The sequence below is a fragment of the Camellia sinensis genome, chromosome 5 (assembly GCF_055761805.1).
Source record: "Camellia sinensis isolate YWXY chromosome 5, ASM5576180v1, whole genome shotgun sequence".
Lineage (NCBI taxonomy): Eukaryota > Viridiplantae > Streptophyta > Magnoliopsida > Ericales > Theaceae > Camellia > Camellia sinensis.
The window spans coordinates 151,906,068-151,924,285 of record NC_138965.1 but is presented as its reverse complement, the minus strand read 5'-3'; the positions used below and the strand labels follow the sequence as shown (position 1 = coordinate 151,924,285).

At 38.2% G+C, this 18,218-nt stretch overlaps 1 protein-coding gene across 1 annotated transcript; it reads left to right on the top strand.

The window, feature by feature from the left end:
- The first annotated feature begins 13,664 nt into the window (after positions 1-13,664).
- LOC145791790 (uncharacterized) lies at positions 13,665-14,291 on the top strand. The gene is made up of 2 exons (XM_082872229.1): positions 13,665-13,801; positions 13,892-14,291. Exons 1-2 carry the CDS (start codon positions 13,665-13,667, stop codon positions 14,289-14,291), a joined length of 537 nt encoding a protein of 178 aa, XP_082728355.1.
- Positions 14,292-18,218: the final 3,927 nt, after the last annotated feature.

Genomic DNA, 18,218 nt, shown 5'->3' with positions numbered 1-18,218 from the left:
TCTTTCAAAGCTCAATATAAAAGTATTGTCTTGGGTCAATTCTATCCATAAATTTAGGGTTGGTTTGATATAAACTAAATAATACAAAAAGTTAAAAATTTACTATTCTATTTAAGTCACATCATCTTATTTAAATCACATCATCTCTTTAACATATCACATCAAACCCAATTTAAACCTAATCTATATAAGTCAATAAATCAAAAAATGTACTTTTTTAAAACATTCCAAACCAATCCTTAATGTAACAATCAAATATGGGTTTTTTTTTTTTTTTTTTTGAACAACGGTAAAAAGTCAGTTTTTGATTTTTTAGTTTTTTCAAAAAAATCAATTTTTTTACTTAAAACAATACAATTTTTTGTCAAAAAAATCATCAAAAAAAGTCAAAAATCAAAAAATTAATTTTTTACAAACTTTTCAAAACGCCACATAATCTATCTTCTTCTTGTTTTTTTTTTTTTTTTTTTTTTTCTTTTAACTGTCATTTGGAGAGAACACGAAAAGTATCTGCCTTTGGTTTTAATTTTTTAATTTTTATTTTTAAAAAATTAAATATTTTATTTTTCGTATTTTTTATTTTTAATGAACATTTTTAAAATTTTAAACAATTTTTACATTTTTAAATGTACTTTATTTAGATATATCTAAAAAGTAAATTATTTTAAAAAATCAATAAATACACAGGAATACGAAAAATATACTATATTTTTATATTTTTGGTATCTAATAAAAATTCACAAATATTATAATTTTTAAATATATTTTTGTTAGGTGTATCTAAAAATTAAAAAAATTACTTAAAATATTAAAAAAATCAATAAAAAAAACACACACACACACAAAAAAAATTAATTTTTTAAAAAGTGAATCTTAAATTATGAAACCAAACAAGTTAAATTATGACTTATTTTACACTTTGCTCTTTCAAAGCTCAATATAAAGTATTATCTTGAGTCAATTCTATCCATAAATTTAATGTAATAATCAAACATAATCTTCTTCTTTTTTTTTAAACTGTCATTTAAAGAGAACACGAAAAGTATCTGTCTTTTGGTTTTAATTTTTTAATTTTAATTTTTTAAAAGTTAAATTTTTTGATTTTCATATTTTTTATTTTTAGTAAATATTTTTAAAATTTTAAACAATTTTTATATTTTTAGATGTACCTTATTTAGATATATCTAAAAAGTAAGATATTTGTAAAAAATATATTTTAAAAAATCAATAAATATGCAGGAATACAAAATATGTACTAAATTTTTATTTTTTTGGTATTTACTAATTTTTTTATAAAAAAAAATCACAAGTATTAAACTTTCTAAATGTATTTTTGTTAGGCGAATCTAAAAATAAAAATAAAAATAAAAAATTACTTAAAATATTAAAAAATCAATAAAAAAAAACGCAAAAAACAAAAAATAATAATATTTTAAAAAGTGAATCATAAGTTAGGAAACCAAACAAATTAAATATTTTTTTCCTTTTTTTTTTTATTCAACCGTTAATAAAGGAAAATAAGCATTTGAAATAAATAGGTACATAAATTAGAGGGCTAATCTCTCACAACACTAAAGCCCTAGTTTGGCTATCATTTTGGGGTTAAAAATGTATAAAATGACAAAATAGGCTAAATAAGCTAATCAGACAAAATATCACATATAACTTGTAATCATTACACTTTTTTCTCACAAAAGTCAAAAAAGCCAAAAAAACCAAAAAAAATTAAACCAAACGAAACTAAAAAGGCTAGATTAAAAAAGTCTCAACACAAAAAAATTGACTATATTAACTAATGTCAAACGAAGTTTTTCCGATCATATCATCTATGATCAAAGTTGTCACTGCTCCTAGTGGGTCTTCAAGTATTGCCATATGTTCATCTTGTGCAACACCTATATAAATTGAGATGTTTAGGAAGAAATTTTTTAATTTTTTTTTTTGGCTAAAATAGCACTAAAAGACAAAATAACAAAAAATTTAGCCTCATAAAATAGTTAAAATAACCTACTAAAATAATAACTTTTCAAACACCCACAATGACTAATTTGTCAACACATTTGTTTCATTCTCTGAGTGTGTGTCGAATCCTCAACGAGGGCCTTGTGGGTTGAGTTATGGCACGAGCCATTTTGAATTTGGTTGATTGCTAATTCATAATTGGTTTCAATTTCCACCTCCTTTGTGCCTTTTTGAAAAAATCCTCCAAATGCTCTTCAAATGCATGATGTAAGGGTGAAATGTAGTGTTTTTTTTTTTTTTTTTTTTTTTATGTTTTTTAAAGAGCAAGCTTCACTTTACCCCCTTATAGTTTGAGGTGGGTGCGGATTACCCCTTTGATGTTCGAATATTACCACATAACCCCCTTGTGGTTAATGGGTTAATATGCACAGTTAGCATTTCCATCTATTCTAACAGGGCGTGCAGTTCATGCAAGTAATGTGCAATTGGGCATGAACTGATGATGATCCCTCACAATGAAGAGACCAAAATGCCCCTAGAGTTAGAAATAAAAGCTTACCCAAAAAGATTGCTTTGTATACTTTCTCTGTCCTCTGCATGTTTGAGTTGCAGGCCAGCAAAATTGTCCTCTTCAAGCATGGACGGTAGAGAAAGACAAATGTTGAGGTTCATCAACAAGAAATGTCGTTGTGGGAAAAAAGCAATCATTAGAATCATAGAGTCCGAAAAGCCTTCGAAAGGTAGGTTGTACTATGTGTGTAAAAATGCGGGTTTGAGGGGGTTGTGATTTCTGGGCTTGGTGCAACCCAGTTGGATTTGCTCCCGCCTATGGAATAGATGAGATTAATGATGAGAAGCCAAGAGTTGAGGAAGGTGTGCACTTTAATGGAAGACTCATGAAGTTGGAAATGAAGATGGAGGCATTGAACAAGATGATGAATGCATCTAAGGTGGTTTTGGTTGTGTGTTTCATTAGCACCATGTTAATGTTTAGTATGAAATGAATTTGTAAGGTGCATTATGTACTTGTTTGAAATCAATGAAATTATGTTTATGAAATTAGTGATTTTTGTATTTTTTCTTACCGCATGCCAATGCAAACAATGTAAAAAATAGAACTCTGCTAAGTTTAATTTTTTAAAAAAACAAATAATTCTGAATTGTTGTTACTGCATTCCAATGCAAAAAATAGAACCAACATTAAAATTCATTCAAGCTTATTCCAACACAATTAACCCTGCTAAGTTTAATTGCAAAACAAACAAATAAGTGATATTTTTCTAAATACAAAAACGATACTTCCCAAAAATCTACATTACAATGGCCCAAAAGTAATCCATTTACAGAACTATGCTGCATTTCAATACCACAATTGCCAATTAATCTAATATGCTAAAAACTCACAAAAAACACATCAAAAGTTTGTACAATAGTTGAACCAATTTTTCAAAACCATAACTCTAAGTATGTGTCTACCCTTCCTTAGCTTAAATCAAACAGACCCTACACTATTGTTTCAATACAAAACAAAAATAAGAACAACAGGTTATCCTATGCTCTAGTTTGACCCACTAGCCAGTTCTTTGACCTGCCTCCTTGCTCTAATTGTCTCAAATACAGAAGTTATAGATACAACATGCCTTCTCACATCAGCATTCACTCTACTTCTTCCAACATTGACTGCAATTGCATTAATTGGTCTTCTACTCTTCCACCAACTGTGACTTCAGGTCCTTTGGCAAGACCACTTGATGCCTTTCCACCGTGGGTTGGTAGTTTTGTGGGCTGCAACAACATTTTCAATTAACAAACTAACAAGTTACAAAATAAAAAAGTTGGAGTTATACTCCTCTTCAGTCCAATAGAAGCACCTGTCATTGGTGGCTGAGATGCTGATTGGCCTCCTCTTCTGGTTTGCCTTCCACCGGACATCTGAGGCAAAAAAATTTACAATTAGGAACATTCACAAATTGGGCACCCTAGTACACCTCTGGTACAAATTAATTCAACTTTAAATTAGGCCTAAGATGAAGTAAACCCTATATTGAAGTTACAAGTCAACATTAAAAGTTAACTTTTGTCGTGTTACCTGATTGGATGGGATGTTTGTTGTTGGAGTAGAAGTAGGAGTTGATGCAGGTAGAGATGAAGATGATTGCCTCCTAGTAGATCTCTCCTGCAACAAATAGCTTAAGTTACTAGCACAAACAAATCTAATAACAACATGTGTACAACAAATGAATGCATAAGTATACACTAACCTTCACTATTTTGGACTTAGGATGCAGACTATTCTTGCATGACCTCTGATTGTGCCTCTTCTATAGACACTTAACACATGTCACACTGATGTTCTTCCTTGATGTCTTGTGTGGATTTATTGGCTCATTTGCTTGTCTGTTTCTTAACTTCTTTGTTCTTCCTACTAATTTCTTTGTTTCTAGTGGATTCAATTTCTAGCCACCTTCCTCGTACTCATGCATGTCTGAAACAGGGTGTATCATGAATGCATAAGTATCAAAGTACTTTGACTTGGTGTAATACTCATGCACATAGTCTTCTGGCTGCTTATGATTGATTTGAATGGCATTGTTGGCATGGCTACAAATTTCATTTCAACTACAAGTTTGGGATCCTTCATCATCCCTACTTTGTATTCAGGGTATCCATTATCTGCTTTATCTTCCTCGTCTAATGACCCTTTCAGACTAATCAGTTCATCATTATCATCAGGATCTAAATACCAACCAACATCAGCTGCTTGATTGACTGTAGGCGGTGGTCCTTCTGTTCTTCTGTGTGAGGTTTCATCAAATATGTCATCATTTGAACCCTCTAGGTCTTTATACAACCAACTTTGGTCATCACTTTCCTCTGTACTATCCTCAAAAGTTTCAGTATTTGCATTACTATTTTCTTCATTAACTATATAGTCCAACTCCTCAGAATCATCACTATAACTTCTCTCTTTATTAGCTAAAAAATTAGTCTCACTCTCTGCAATGTCATTCTCATTAGCCTCATTACCTTCTATACACTTAGTGTCAGTAGTATGCTGCAACCCTTTCTCATTTTGTGTATCATTACCCTTATGCTGACTTCCTATTTGACTCTCCCTAGCCTGATTCTCACTTGAATTGTCCCTATTCTCAGATTCCTTACCCACATGCTCACCCTCAACTACCTCTACACTATCCTCTGAGTCATTCCCAATGTCATCAATTATATGTCAATATCAAACAAGTTGATATCAATAATGTCTGTGTCACCACCATCTATGGCATTACCACCCTGTTCTACACAACCAATATTACCTCTCTCTTGTACACCTTGAGTATGCCCTTGTGCACTATTGGAATCTAACAACAACTCACCATTGGATGACAAAACCATAGTAGGATCTACACCCTTCTCTACATAAACTACTACATAATCCAAACCTTATAAGCCTCAAGTATTTTCGTCACATCAACATCACCGTAAATTATTTTCAACCTAACATTTAAACTATAACCAGGCCATGTATAATACACATCTATGTTTGTTCATTTTCCACCAACCAAGTCATAATAAAGGTCTCTTAACACAAACATGGACATTTTGTCAGGGTCACAGTTAATTATTTGATTCACCTTACCACCCTCATAAACAACATGTGGATGAATGACAAAATGGCCCCCATGATGCATTTCAATAGTAATGAAATTGTCTGACATTTTCAGCATACACTCCTAAAGAAGAAAAGACTTCCATAAATATATTTGTTGGACCACAACCCTAAACCCTAGACAACACAAATAGTCATGCATGTAACTAACATAAAGTAAAACCATTTATGAATTTCAACATTCCCTCCTAAAGGAAAAATAAATAAATAAATAAATAAAACTTCCATAAATACATTTTGGGACCACCACTCAATACCCTAAACAAATAAATATTCATGCATGTAACCAACATAAATAATAATTGAATAATCCCTAATCCTCAAACAGTTCACACAAAACAAAAAGAGAATATAAAACCAAACATACATTTATGCCTGCACTATATGACAAGCATAAAGTAATAGAATAAAAAAAAAACCAATTCCTAGTTCTACTGGGACCACAACACATAGGACAAATTTGCAATGACAACAAACATACAGTTAATTGAAGACGGGAATTTCACCTTTTCAGTGCATGCCCTATTTCAAAAGAAAACACAATAACAACAAACAAACAAAACAAAACATTGACATCATCTACTACAAATAAACAAATAACCAAAAAAGCAAATAGTAACAGGATATGAAGAACATCATCGAACACAATGTCCACCACAAAAAGTGAACCACTAACAGTACAAAAAAGGGGTAACATCGACAAAAATTAAGTAACTTTTTCTATTTATGTCGAGGCACAGAAACCCTAATAGACAAAACATAGGGAACCATACTATATAGCAAAAAAACTACATCAACTAACATTATACATATATATATATATATATATATATGAGCAAATCGAAGAGAATCCAATACAAAATAAAAAGAAATAATTGAAAAAATACCTTCCAACTTGTTCTTTGGCTTCATTTGCTTCGTAAATCTCCAAATTAGTAACTCCGCACCCCTAATTTGTTGAATCAAACAATCGAAGCCCTACTTTGTCAAATCTAACCACTAGTTTGTTCAATTCAAACCCTAATTTGTTCAATCGCAAAACCTAAGTTCTCTCCACTTTCTTTATCTCAAATGCACGACTGTTGAGTGTAATGGTAAGCAAGGTTATATATATATATATATACAAGGGCAAATTAGTCATTTTACATCTGCCATTCACGGTGTTAACTGTGCACATCAACCCATTAACCACATGGGGTTATGTGGTGATATTCGAATGTCAGGGGGGTAATTCGCACCCGTTCCAAACCATAGGGGGTAAAGTGAAATTTGTCCTTTTTTAAATGACAATTATTGTAAAAAATTAAATTGGATTATTGTGTGAAGTTCAGTAATGTAATTGTTACTATAAATTAAATATAAAGAATACGGAAAATAATATATTTGAAGATTATTTGTGTTTACCCTTTTTACGATAAACAAAAAATTATATCTCTTCCTAATGTGTTTGTAAAAACTAATTAGTATGTTTGGTTTCAATTTCTTGAATTCAATTTTTTGAAAATTGAAATTTTTTTTGTTAGTTAATATTTTTAAAATTTTAAGCAATTTTATTTTTTACTTTTTTAGATGCACCTTACTTAGATATATCTAAAAAGTAAAATATTTGTGAAATAATATTTTAAAAAATTAATAAATACACAAAAATATGAAAAATATATTGAATTTTCTTTTTTTTTTTTGTATTTTCGATATTTAGTGAATTTTTTAAAGATTTTCTTCACAAATATTATACTTTTTAAGTGTATTTATGTTAGGTGAGAGGGTAATTTATGTGAATAAATTGGGTTAAGCTATGTCCCCTACTTTTTAGACATTCGGACCGAGCTATAGGCCGGAGTTGGAGCTACGATAGCCCGGTCCTGGGCCATCCAAGCATCAAGCCAGTTAAATGTGCCTCTAGAGCCTTGACCGCACTATCTAAAGCTAAAGCCTGGGGCAGACCGAGGTGTTAACAAGGAAGAACGCCGAGTTGTGTGTAGTTCGGCATTGGGCCCTCTTGTAGTGATAGTTACCACGACTCTACCCAAAGTAGCTCAGAACCAAGAAAGCTCAGTTGAATGTAGTATCAACCGAGGTAAAAGATCTGAGCTTGCTCACTTAGCTTGCAATATTGAGGGTGTTCTGAGGATAAATAGTATTCTTGTGAATGTGATTTCTGGAAGGACTTTTCTAAGTAGAGTTGGAGTCCTACTAGGATTGTACCAGGCGGAATCTATAAAGTTTGTGACAAGACCTATGTACAGGTATCACAATTCTAATTCTCAAATACACAGAAATTTTGTGTCTATTATCTACTTTGCTGACTTAGGCATCGGAGAGGTTTCTGGCATACCCCCACCGACTAGCTCAAGTTTGTATTTTCAGGTAGTAAAGTGACGACGTTTGGAGGAGTGCAAACTTGATCAACAGGGTTATACAAGAAGATTATTTCGTGCTCGTATAATTGACGCCATCTGTGGGAAATAATACAGAGAACAAACCTTTTGATTGAGTTTTCCTTCAATTTATGTCAATGGCGCATAACGAGGACTTGCCACATTCTGCTATTGATGGGCAGACCTCGGAAAGGGGCGGGAGGCTCGAAGGTTTGCCTTTTGTTCCGCCTATAGCAGAATTAGATCCCCAGCGATGGAACCCGCAGAGAGACATGCAAGAAAGATGGGGCTCAAGTCCACGTCGCTCTCAAAGCCCTGATAGACAAAGGCGGGGGATAGATCCTCAGGTTTGGAAGATTGCGTAAAGGAAGACGAAGTGATAAGGAGAATAGCGGCTGACATGGAGACTATGAAGCGCCAGATGAAGGGTAAAGGGGTGGCAGAAGAAGAGATGGGCAAAGGAAGAACGCACTCTCGCTAGTCAGGAGATCATGGCAAGCAATTCGCATCGTCTCAGATCGAAAGCAGAAGCCTCAAGACAGGTGACACGCAGTCAAGAACATCTAGGACTCGTTACTCCAGGTCTGAGTGAATAAGGACTGAAAGGTCTTATATGGAAGGAAGCAGTTATCTGCCCTCGCATACGAACCAAACGACATCTAGGCACACAGAGTTTCCCAGGTCGGCAGACCTGCAAATAGTACTACAAAAAAAGGCTCGATGGACAAAAGACAATCAGGCTCACAACCTCCAAAGGGTCTTTGCTCTACAATGGTTGGCTCTAAGGACACATAGGAGTGTCAAGGTTGGAATGCAAGTACCACGCCTTGCCTACGAACCATCAGACAAAGTGTTAGCAGGGTTGCAGAGCTCGTTATTTGTTCCAGTGATCGAGAACGCACCATTACCTTTAGGCTTCCACCAGCCTAAATTCACAACTTGTGAGGGGAAGTCAAACCCCTACATGCACTTGAGCCACTTTCGTCAGGTTATAGTCGTGTATCAACGAAACGAGGCTCTAATGTGTATCATGTTTTCTTTTAGCCTAGGCGACCTGGGTTTGACATGGTTTGAGAGGTTGCCAGCAGGCAGCATAGCTTCATGGGCGCAACTTGTGGAGGCATTTGTGACAGGTTTAGAATAAACACCAAGACGCCAGTGGAGATTGACTAGCTGCTCTCTATAAACACGGACGAAAATGAAACATTAAAGTCTTACAACAATCGGTATGGGAAGACTTTTAATTAGATTGGAGATTGCCTCTCAAGCCTAGCTATCACACAGTACAAACGAGGTTTGTCAGTAGGCAATAAATTGAGGAATTTAATGACAATGACGCCAACCCTCATAATGGAGGCCCTAATAGAAAGAGTGCATCAGCACATCCGAGTAGAAGAAGATGGTGCTCTCGCCAAAGCAAAATCTGGCACAACAGCGATATCAGACAAAAAACCTACGGTAAAAGTTAACATAGTCGGGCGGAAAGAACGACTGAACAAAATTGGTCGAAGCAGACGAGCCAACGGTGAAGACTCTTAAGCAAAGAAGTTAAAAGTCCGCATCGCCATCACCATGGTGTTCAATAAACCTATCTACCGAATTCTTAGCGAGATACACGACGACCCTTTGTTTGGCGGCCAGCTAAATTGGGAGAAGCACAGAGGGGCTACGATGATAGGTACCATTGCACCTTCTATGATGAAAAGGGACACCGAACTGAAAACTGTACACCATTAAGGTAACATCTAGAGGAGTTAGTGGCCGCAGGCCACCTGGACTAATACATTGAAGGGGGAGCGCAACCAGCCCCCCAGAGACACAATAGGCTAGATGGGACGCCAGCCGACAGTCCGTCCTAAGGCATAATCAATGTGATACATGGGATCATCGAGCCTAAACGAGTATATGAACTCAGAGGGATGATCAAGAAGGCTGAGCACATGAGAGAGGTACTGAGTGCACAACCTCCCATGAAAAAGAGAAAAACAGAGACAACAAACGTCATCACCTTCACTGATAAAGACTTAGTAAGGCTACGAAGCCCTTACAATGACACACTAGTGGTTACTCTGCGCGTCAAAAATTTCAACATCAAGCGGATTCTGATTGACCAAGGGAGCTTATGCAAGATAATGTACTATGAGACCTTCAAACAACTCAAATTGGAGGACAAAGATTTAGCACCCGCGACATCTCCCTTAGTCGGCTTCAACTCGATGCCAGAATGGCCCTCTTGGCAAGATAATTCTGCCAGTCAAAGTAGGAACAATGACAAAGCAAGTGGAATTTTGGGTATTGAAAGTCCCATAACATAATCTTGGGAAAAGCATAGTTGCATGCTATGCAAGCGGTAGCATCAACCTACCACCAGGTGTTACGGTTCCCCAACGAAGCCGGAACGATTGAAAAAGTCTTAAGAGACCAAATTATGTCCAAGCAATGCTTCGTAACTAGAGGTGTGCACGGTTTGGTCGATTTGAAAGTAAAATTACAAACCGAATGGCGAGTTAGCGGATTAGCGGATTGACAAATTGCGGTTTGGGCGGTTTTTAGCGGATTGAAGAATATTTTAACTAATTATCATACATTTGCATAATATATAATACAAATTTATATAATATTTTTTAGATATATAATACAAAGTAATTTTACATAATATGTTTCATAGATATAACCACTAATTTGTAATAAATTCTATATCTTAAATCTCTCTCACACTTATTTTTACATTGATATTTCATTGGAAGTTAAAAAATATATACGTATTAACTATAGCGGAGCGGAGCGGTTCGATTGGCGGATTATAAATTTTGAAGTTTAAACAGCGGTTAGCGGTTACGGTGGTGCAGATTGATACGAATCAGTGCAGTTTTAGCTGATTGAGCTGTATTTTGCACAGCCCTATTCGTAACAGTGAACAGCAGTCAAGCTGCCAAAGGATTCATACAAATTATGGAGGAGCCAGAAAGCAACGATTTGTTCGCAGACGTCGACAAGACAGCTGAACAGAAGGCAGTGGAAGATCTGGTGGAGGTCAGAATAAACGAGAAGATCCTAGAAAAGTTCTTTCTGCTCGGCTCATCTTTGTCCAGCACCAAGAGAATAGAGATCATGGAATTTTTGATCTCTAACATCGAGGTGTTTGCTTGGACGCCGTACGACATGCCTGGCATTGACCCAAACTTCATCTGCCATCAACTCAATGTCCACCCAATCGCCAGACCAATTATACAGCGAACTCGCTGATCAGCACTTCACCACGCCGAGGTAGTGGCTGAGGAAGTGGGGAATCTACTAGAAGCAGGGCAATTAGGGAGGTTCATTATCCCAGGTGGATCTCTAACACCGTGGTGGTGCCAAAAAAGAACGGCAAGTGGCGTATTTGCATGGACTACAAGACAGTCAACATAGCGTGCCCAAAAGACAATTTTTCTCTACCACGAATAAACCAACTGGTGGACTTAACTGCAGGTCACAACCGATTTAGCTTCCTTGATACGTATTGCGGTTATCATCAAATTGCTATGCATGAACTAGATCAGGAGGTCACATCGTTTACAACACCCAGAGGATTGTATTACTACAGGGCCCTTTGGCCTGAAAAATGCATGAGCGACATTCCAGCGAATGATCACCAAAATGTTTGAGCCATTGTTGGCAGAACAATGGAGGCTTACATAGATGATATGGTGGTCAAAAGCAAGAATGGAGGAGACTATCTCAAGGATCTCATTGAGATGTTCCAAATTTTGAAAACCCATAAGCTGCGACTGACGCATCCAAGTGCGCGTTTGGCGTGGGATAAGGAAAATTCCTTGGCTTTCTAGTGACTAACTGAGGTATAAAAGCCAATTCGTTTCAGATCAAATCCATTCAAGATCTCGAGGGGCCTAACACAGTCAAGGTGGTACAACATCTCACTGGCCTAGTAGTCCCGCTAAACCAATTCATAAGTCGATCATCAGATAGGTGTTGACCATTCTTCCAGGCATTGAAGGCCAAGTTTGAGCATGATGACGAGTACGATCGCGCTCTGGAAAGCTTGAAAGAGTACATGGCCTCTCCTCCGTTGTTGGTGACCCTAGTACCAAGAGAGGAACTCTTTTTATACTTAGCAGTTTCCTAGTATGTAGTTAGCGCAGTGTTGATACGAGCAGAGGAAAAACAACACCTGCCTATCTTTTATATTAGCAAGATATTGCCAGGCGCCGAAACAAGGTACCTACCATTGGAAAAGTTGGCCTTAGCTTTGATGATGGCCTCAAGAAAATTGCTGCACTACTTCCATGCCCATATTGTGATTGTCTTAACGGCCTTCTCCTTAAAAGCCTTGTTTGAAAGGACAGACTTTTCTAGGCGAATTTTGAAGTGGGCCATGGAGTTAGGGCAGTTTGACATTAAGTTTCAACCAAGAACCGTGATAACGGCCCAAGATTTGGCAGATTTCGTGGCTGAGTTTGCGCTAGGCAGTTATCATGTTTACTCGATCAACTTGGCCAAGGCAACCGAGCAAAGGGGGGAAAGTGCCACAAGGATAGCGCAACCCCCGCAGCAAGACGCTCAACTGCGTAGCGAACCATTTAACCCTATAGAAGGAGAAGAAAGATCAGACCACACTACTACCAGCAAAGACTCGCTTAAAGGTAAAGTCTTAAAACAGTCAGACAGTATGGATCAAATCCTAATGACGGATAACTAATTAGAAGAATGCATTATCAACGCCCCTGATCCCAAGACATTATCAAATCCCTTCACTTGTCGGAAGCTGTTTGTAGGAGAGATGTAGAAGCTCTTTATGGATGGAGTATCGAACAGGCACGGTGTAGAACTTGGCATAGTCCTCATCCCATCAGATGGTCTGACAATTGAACAGGCAATTAACCTTGGATTTCCAGCATCCAACAACGAGGCGGAGTATGAAGCATTACTAGTTGGTTTGAAGTCAACATTCCGCATGGAGGCCCCCGAGTTGATGGTTTACATTGACTCCCAACTTGTAGTCAACCAAATTCCGGGCAACTATGAAGCAAAGGATGATAGAATGACAAAGTACCAAGAGTTGGTCAGAAAGGAGATCATGAAATTTGAAGTGGTTAGGATAGAGTAAATTGGCTAAGAGGAAAATAGTAAAGCAGATGAGCTGGCCGATTTTGTGTCAATGGCAGATACGTTTATCCTACATCCATTGTTAATAGACTTCTTGCTACGACCAAGTATTGAAGAGCCTGAAGTGGCTGAAGCATGCTGCGTGGATCTAGGTCCTTCGTGGATGAATCCCATCATAGTGTTTTTAAAAGACGACATTTTACTTGAAGAAAAGAAGGAAGCCAACAAAGTTCGCGCCAAAATCACAGTGATTTTGGCTTTTCCCATCCCTGGCGTTGTACAAAAAGTCCTTCACAGGTCCATACTTGATGTGTGTCAATCCCAACAATGTCGAGGCATTCTTGTTCGAGATTCACGAAGGCGTATGTGGGAGTTATCAAGGAGGGCGGTCCCTGGCCTACCGAGCTATTTCGTAAGGGAATTGGTGGCTGTACATGCAAACGGACGCAAAGAAGTGCGTCAAGAAGTGCGAAAAATGTCAGAAGTTCACACATCAAATACATCAACCAGCTAGAGAGCTCCTACCTTTGACCAACCCTTGGCTCTTTACAATGGGAGGCCTAGACATTGTTGGACCACTCCCAACTGCTCTGGGCAACAAAAAGTTCTTTATTGCGGCAACAGATTACTTCACCAAATGGGTAGAAGCAGAGGCACTCGCCTCCATTAAAGAGAAAAACGTCAAGAAGTTTGTCTGTCAGAACATCATGACTTGGTTTAGAATACCTAAGGCTTTAATATTTGACAATGACACTTAGTTTGATGGAAAAAACTTTAGGGGTTTTTGCGAAGAATACAAGATAGAATTTTATAACTCTACGCCGGCGTACCCCCAGGCCAATGGCCAGGCTAAAGCTTCTAATAAGGTAGTCTTAGATGGTCTGAAAAAGAGGCTAGAAAAAGCAAAAGACAAATGGGATGAGGAACTTCCCCACGTCTTGTGGGCTTACCGAACTACACCTCGGTGGTCAACTAGCGAAACACCTTTTTCCTTGGCTTATGGCATGGAGGCAATAATCCCTCTGGAAGTTGGCCTCTCCACCATTAAAAGTGAAAATTTTGATCCAAACTTAAATGAAGAGGCCATAGCCTTAGAATTAGACCTTGCAGAAGAGAGAAGAGAAAAGGGCATTGGTACACATTGCCTTGTATCAACAGGAGATGTCCAAGAAATATAATAAAACGGTGCACCCAAGGTAATTCAATATTGGAGATTGGGTACTGCGCAAAGTAATAGGAAACACTTTGGTACCTGGAGATAGCAAATTAGGACCTAATTGGGAAAGACCATACAGAGTGATTGGTTTGGCAGGAAAATGGCAGATCACCTAGAAGATGTGGATGACCAAGCTATTCTAAGGACATGGACACAGCCAATCTCAAAGTATTTTATTTTTAACTCTCTCTTAAACGCTTGTAATTTTTTCTTTTTGATATTTAATAAAACAAGTGGACATTTTTTTTTGTAAAAATTCTTTCCTCTGTTTGTAAAATTGTTCATACTCATTGCCCGACTAGAGGGCAATAAAGAAGGTTGGCAGGTTTGTTCAAAACTTTTTTTTCATTCTTTAGCCGAGATAAGGATCTAGGCTCAAGAAGGTTGGCAGGTTTGACCAACAGTTTTTTCATTCTTTAGCCGAGATAAGGATCTATGCTCAAGAAGGTTGGCAGGTTTGACTAATATTTTTTTCATTTTTCAGCCGAGATTAGGATCTAGGCTCAAGAATTTTGAGAGGTTTGACCAACACTTTTTTCATTCTTCCGCCGAAGTAAGGATCTTGGCTTAAGAAAGTTGGCAGGTTTGACCAACTCTTTTTGCATTATTCAACCAAGTTAAGGATCTAGGCTTAAGAAAGTTGGTAGTTTTGATCAACTCTTTTTGCATTCTTCAGCCGAGATAAGGATCTTGGCTTAAGTAGGTTGATAGGTTTGACCAACTCTTTTTGCATTCTTCAGCCAAGATAAAGATCTAGGCTTAAGAGAGTTGGCAGGTTTGACTAACTCTTTTTGCATTCTTCAGCCAAGATAAGGATCTAGGCTTAAGAAGGTTGGCAGGTTTGACCAACAAGTTTTTCTTTAGCCGAGATAAGTATCTTGGCCAATGAAGGTTAGTAGGATAAGGTAAAGTAAAGCTGGTGAGCCCGGCAAGGGATGCAGTTAAAATGATGCACTACAATAGAGGAAAAACATAGTGACCAAGCAAAAATAACAAAAAAAAATTCATTGATTAAAAGGTGATTACAAGAGGTGGAGCATATAGTCCGGTTACTTTTCACAGAACAAAAAACAAGAGAAAAGGCTTCCTGGTTAAACAAAAAGGTCATCTAGGTCAGTATCTAGGCCACCACGGACTTCGCTACTGGGCAAGTCGGTTCCGGCTTCAGCTTTCTAAATTAGATTGGTCACAAGCACTCCGTCGACCGTGCTTGGAACATTTTGACTGAGCAGATCCACCCGAGTGGGTAGTGAAGACTGGCGACCAAGGTTAGTGTTGGTAGGAGGAGCATTAACTGGGTCAAGGGTCTCTACTTCCTTCTCCCCCTCTTGAAGGAATTTCTACTGGACTGCGTTTGCATAGTCCGTCATATAGCTCGGTATGAAGTGGAGGAAGGGTTCAGAAAAATTCCGGAGTCATGCCCTTGACCGAGCTTTTTAGCACAGCCTTCCAATCGCATTTGAAAAATATGTCTTTGGCTGCCTCACACTGTTGGACGTAGGTTTTTTCTCCCTCCTTATAACCCCGGTCCTTAGCGTCCTCCGTCTTCTTCTTCCACTCTTGGATCTCAGCATTCTTTTTCTTTTCTAGCTTGATGAGCTCATGCAAATAACAGTTTTTTTTCTCAGCCAAGGCCTTTTGCTTGTTAGACTCGGCCGTGTTGACTAGCTTAGCCAGTCGTTCATTTTTCAACAGCCACCTCGGCTAGTTTTGCCTTTACCTCTGCGTTTGAATCAGCCACGACCGACTACGCTGTTTTTCGTAGTTCAAGCACACGTTTATGCGCTACATGGTTTTTTTACAGGGCCTGCGATTTAAATGAAGAGGTGTTAGGCTACAAACCGAGCAAATAGCTAAACACAGCAGGCTTAAAAATAACAAGTGGAGGACTTACTAGCACCATAGACTTTGAAGCTGACCAAATGGCCTTTAGTTCAGTCAAGTGGTCGTGAAACTCCATGTCTGTTGGAAGGCAGAGGCTTTTTGAAAGGTTGAACGCGAGCATGTGGTCCTTCTCAGTAACCACTGAATCCTTGGTGGACACAGCGCGGTTTTTGTAGGACATTGCTTGTACCCATTTAAAAGGGCCTACTCGATTAGAACGGGCAGGCTTTGGGTTAAGTAGCACGGGATCAAGAAGCACGGTCTCATCCTCATCCACCAAATGTTGTTGTTTGGTTGACGAGGTGCCCGCGCGCTTGTTCTACCGAGACGTGGTTGCCTTGGTGGTTAGAAAGGCGACCACGGTCTCGCGCGGTTGACAAAAGGACACTTGTTCGGTTTGAACTTCAACAGAGGGCTGTTCGGTGATAAGAGCTCGCACCGCCCTTTTTTTGGCCATATCTTACTCTTCGGTGAGGGGAATGAGGTTGATCTGAGCTAGGTTGGGATCTGGTTCAGGCGAAGACTCAAGTAGGAAGTCTGTGACTCTGCTTTTCCTCTTGTCACTGTAGTGATACGACGGTATTACTCCTAAAAGCTCGGTCCAATCGCGGTGGCAATACTGTAAGCCAGCTCGTAGCCCGGCTTGGTTAGCTTAGGCGTAGTCTGTTTTTAGCCTTAGATTTGCCAAAAAGAGTAAGTATTAGCACGGTAGCCTAACGATGCAATTTTTATAACGACCGATCTATGCTCACCAAGGGTTCCTTTATTCCAGTTGATGATGTAGCCCAGTATTTGGGCCTCTTGATCTTCAAAATTACTAGAAACCTAGAGAAAATCGTGGTCGTTCAGATCCTTGTCTGACATACTCTTGACGATTTTCTCTCAGCCCTTTCTGATGCGTAGGTAATAGACCTAACCGTTGTCATTTTGGCTGAGCGAATATTGATGAAATAGCTCGACCAATCCAAGGTTGAGACCGAGTTGGCGATTCAGCTCGGTGATTCTATTTATTATCCTGTATGTGTTTGTGGATAACTGGGTATGACACAATCTGGTTTGCCTAAGAAACTCGTAGATGAGGGGCTGGACAGGGAACCGTAGCTCGGCCTCTACGATGGATATAAAGGTAAAAGGGACGAAGCTCGATTTGCCCCAGCACGTGGTGTCCAGTTCGGCTAGCTCGAATTGTACATCGTCAGGAATGTTGTATTTCCTTCGGAACTTGGCTATGGCACCGGGCAACCTTACGAGGAACTGGTATTTGCCCATAAATGTATCCTTAGTTTGTTTATAAAAATCTGCCCGGCACCTTAGCCCGGCGTTGTGGTGAATGGTGTGCCTGGATAAAACCTAGTCAAAGTCTACACAGTGAAAAACATAGAATGTGTTATGGCCAGCTAGTGACTAGACTAAGGCATCAGTGTAAATTAGTTTGTTCGGCTAAAAATTGAGGCAAGGTTTTAGCCTCATCCTGAGCAAGGGTGAGATTTTAGCACGGTCAGGTTTAAATAAAGTTTTCCTAGTTTGGTGAAACGCGTCTAAGTGAGCACAAACAAATTTGTAGCTCGGTTTCAGGACGATTTTGGATCAAAACCAAAAGCCTTGTTGGATTTCAGTTCCAAGTGGGAGGGGAGAGTTTTCCCTAAAGTGTGGAGTTTTTAGGAGCTAATGCAGTTCTGAGTTTGTTTTTACACATAACAAATACTAAAAATATTATTGTTGTATCATCGATGGGTTCACAATCCAAGAACATAGAAAGTTACAGAGAATGTTTAAAAGCACAGGAAACTTACCAGTTTTTGAGTGGAGAATGCGACGCTGATCAGTGAAAAGTGTTCCAGCAACAGTGCTTGAGCTCGATTTGATGACGACAATGATGGTACCGGGGCTTGAAGAACTCAAAAGTACAGGATTGGAGTAAAGATCACAAGAATTTTTCGGGCTTGAAGATGAATAGTGAACGGTGACTGTTCGAAGGTAAGGGACTATGTATATAATGGATGTA

Coding starts and splice junctions, on each gene's coding strand:
- LOC145791790 (XM_082872229.1), top strand. CDS start 13,665: ATGGGAGGCCTAGACATTGTTGGACCACTCCCAACTGCTCTGGGCAAC. Junction 13,802..13,891: donor AAAGAGAAAAACGTCAAGAA/GTTTGTCTGTCA, acceptor AAAAAACTTTAG/GGGTTTTTGCGAAGAATACA.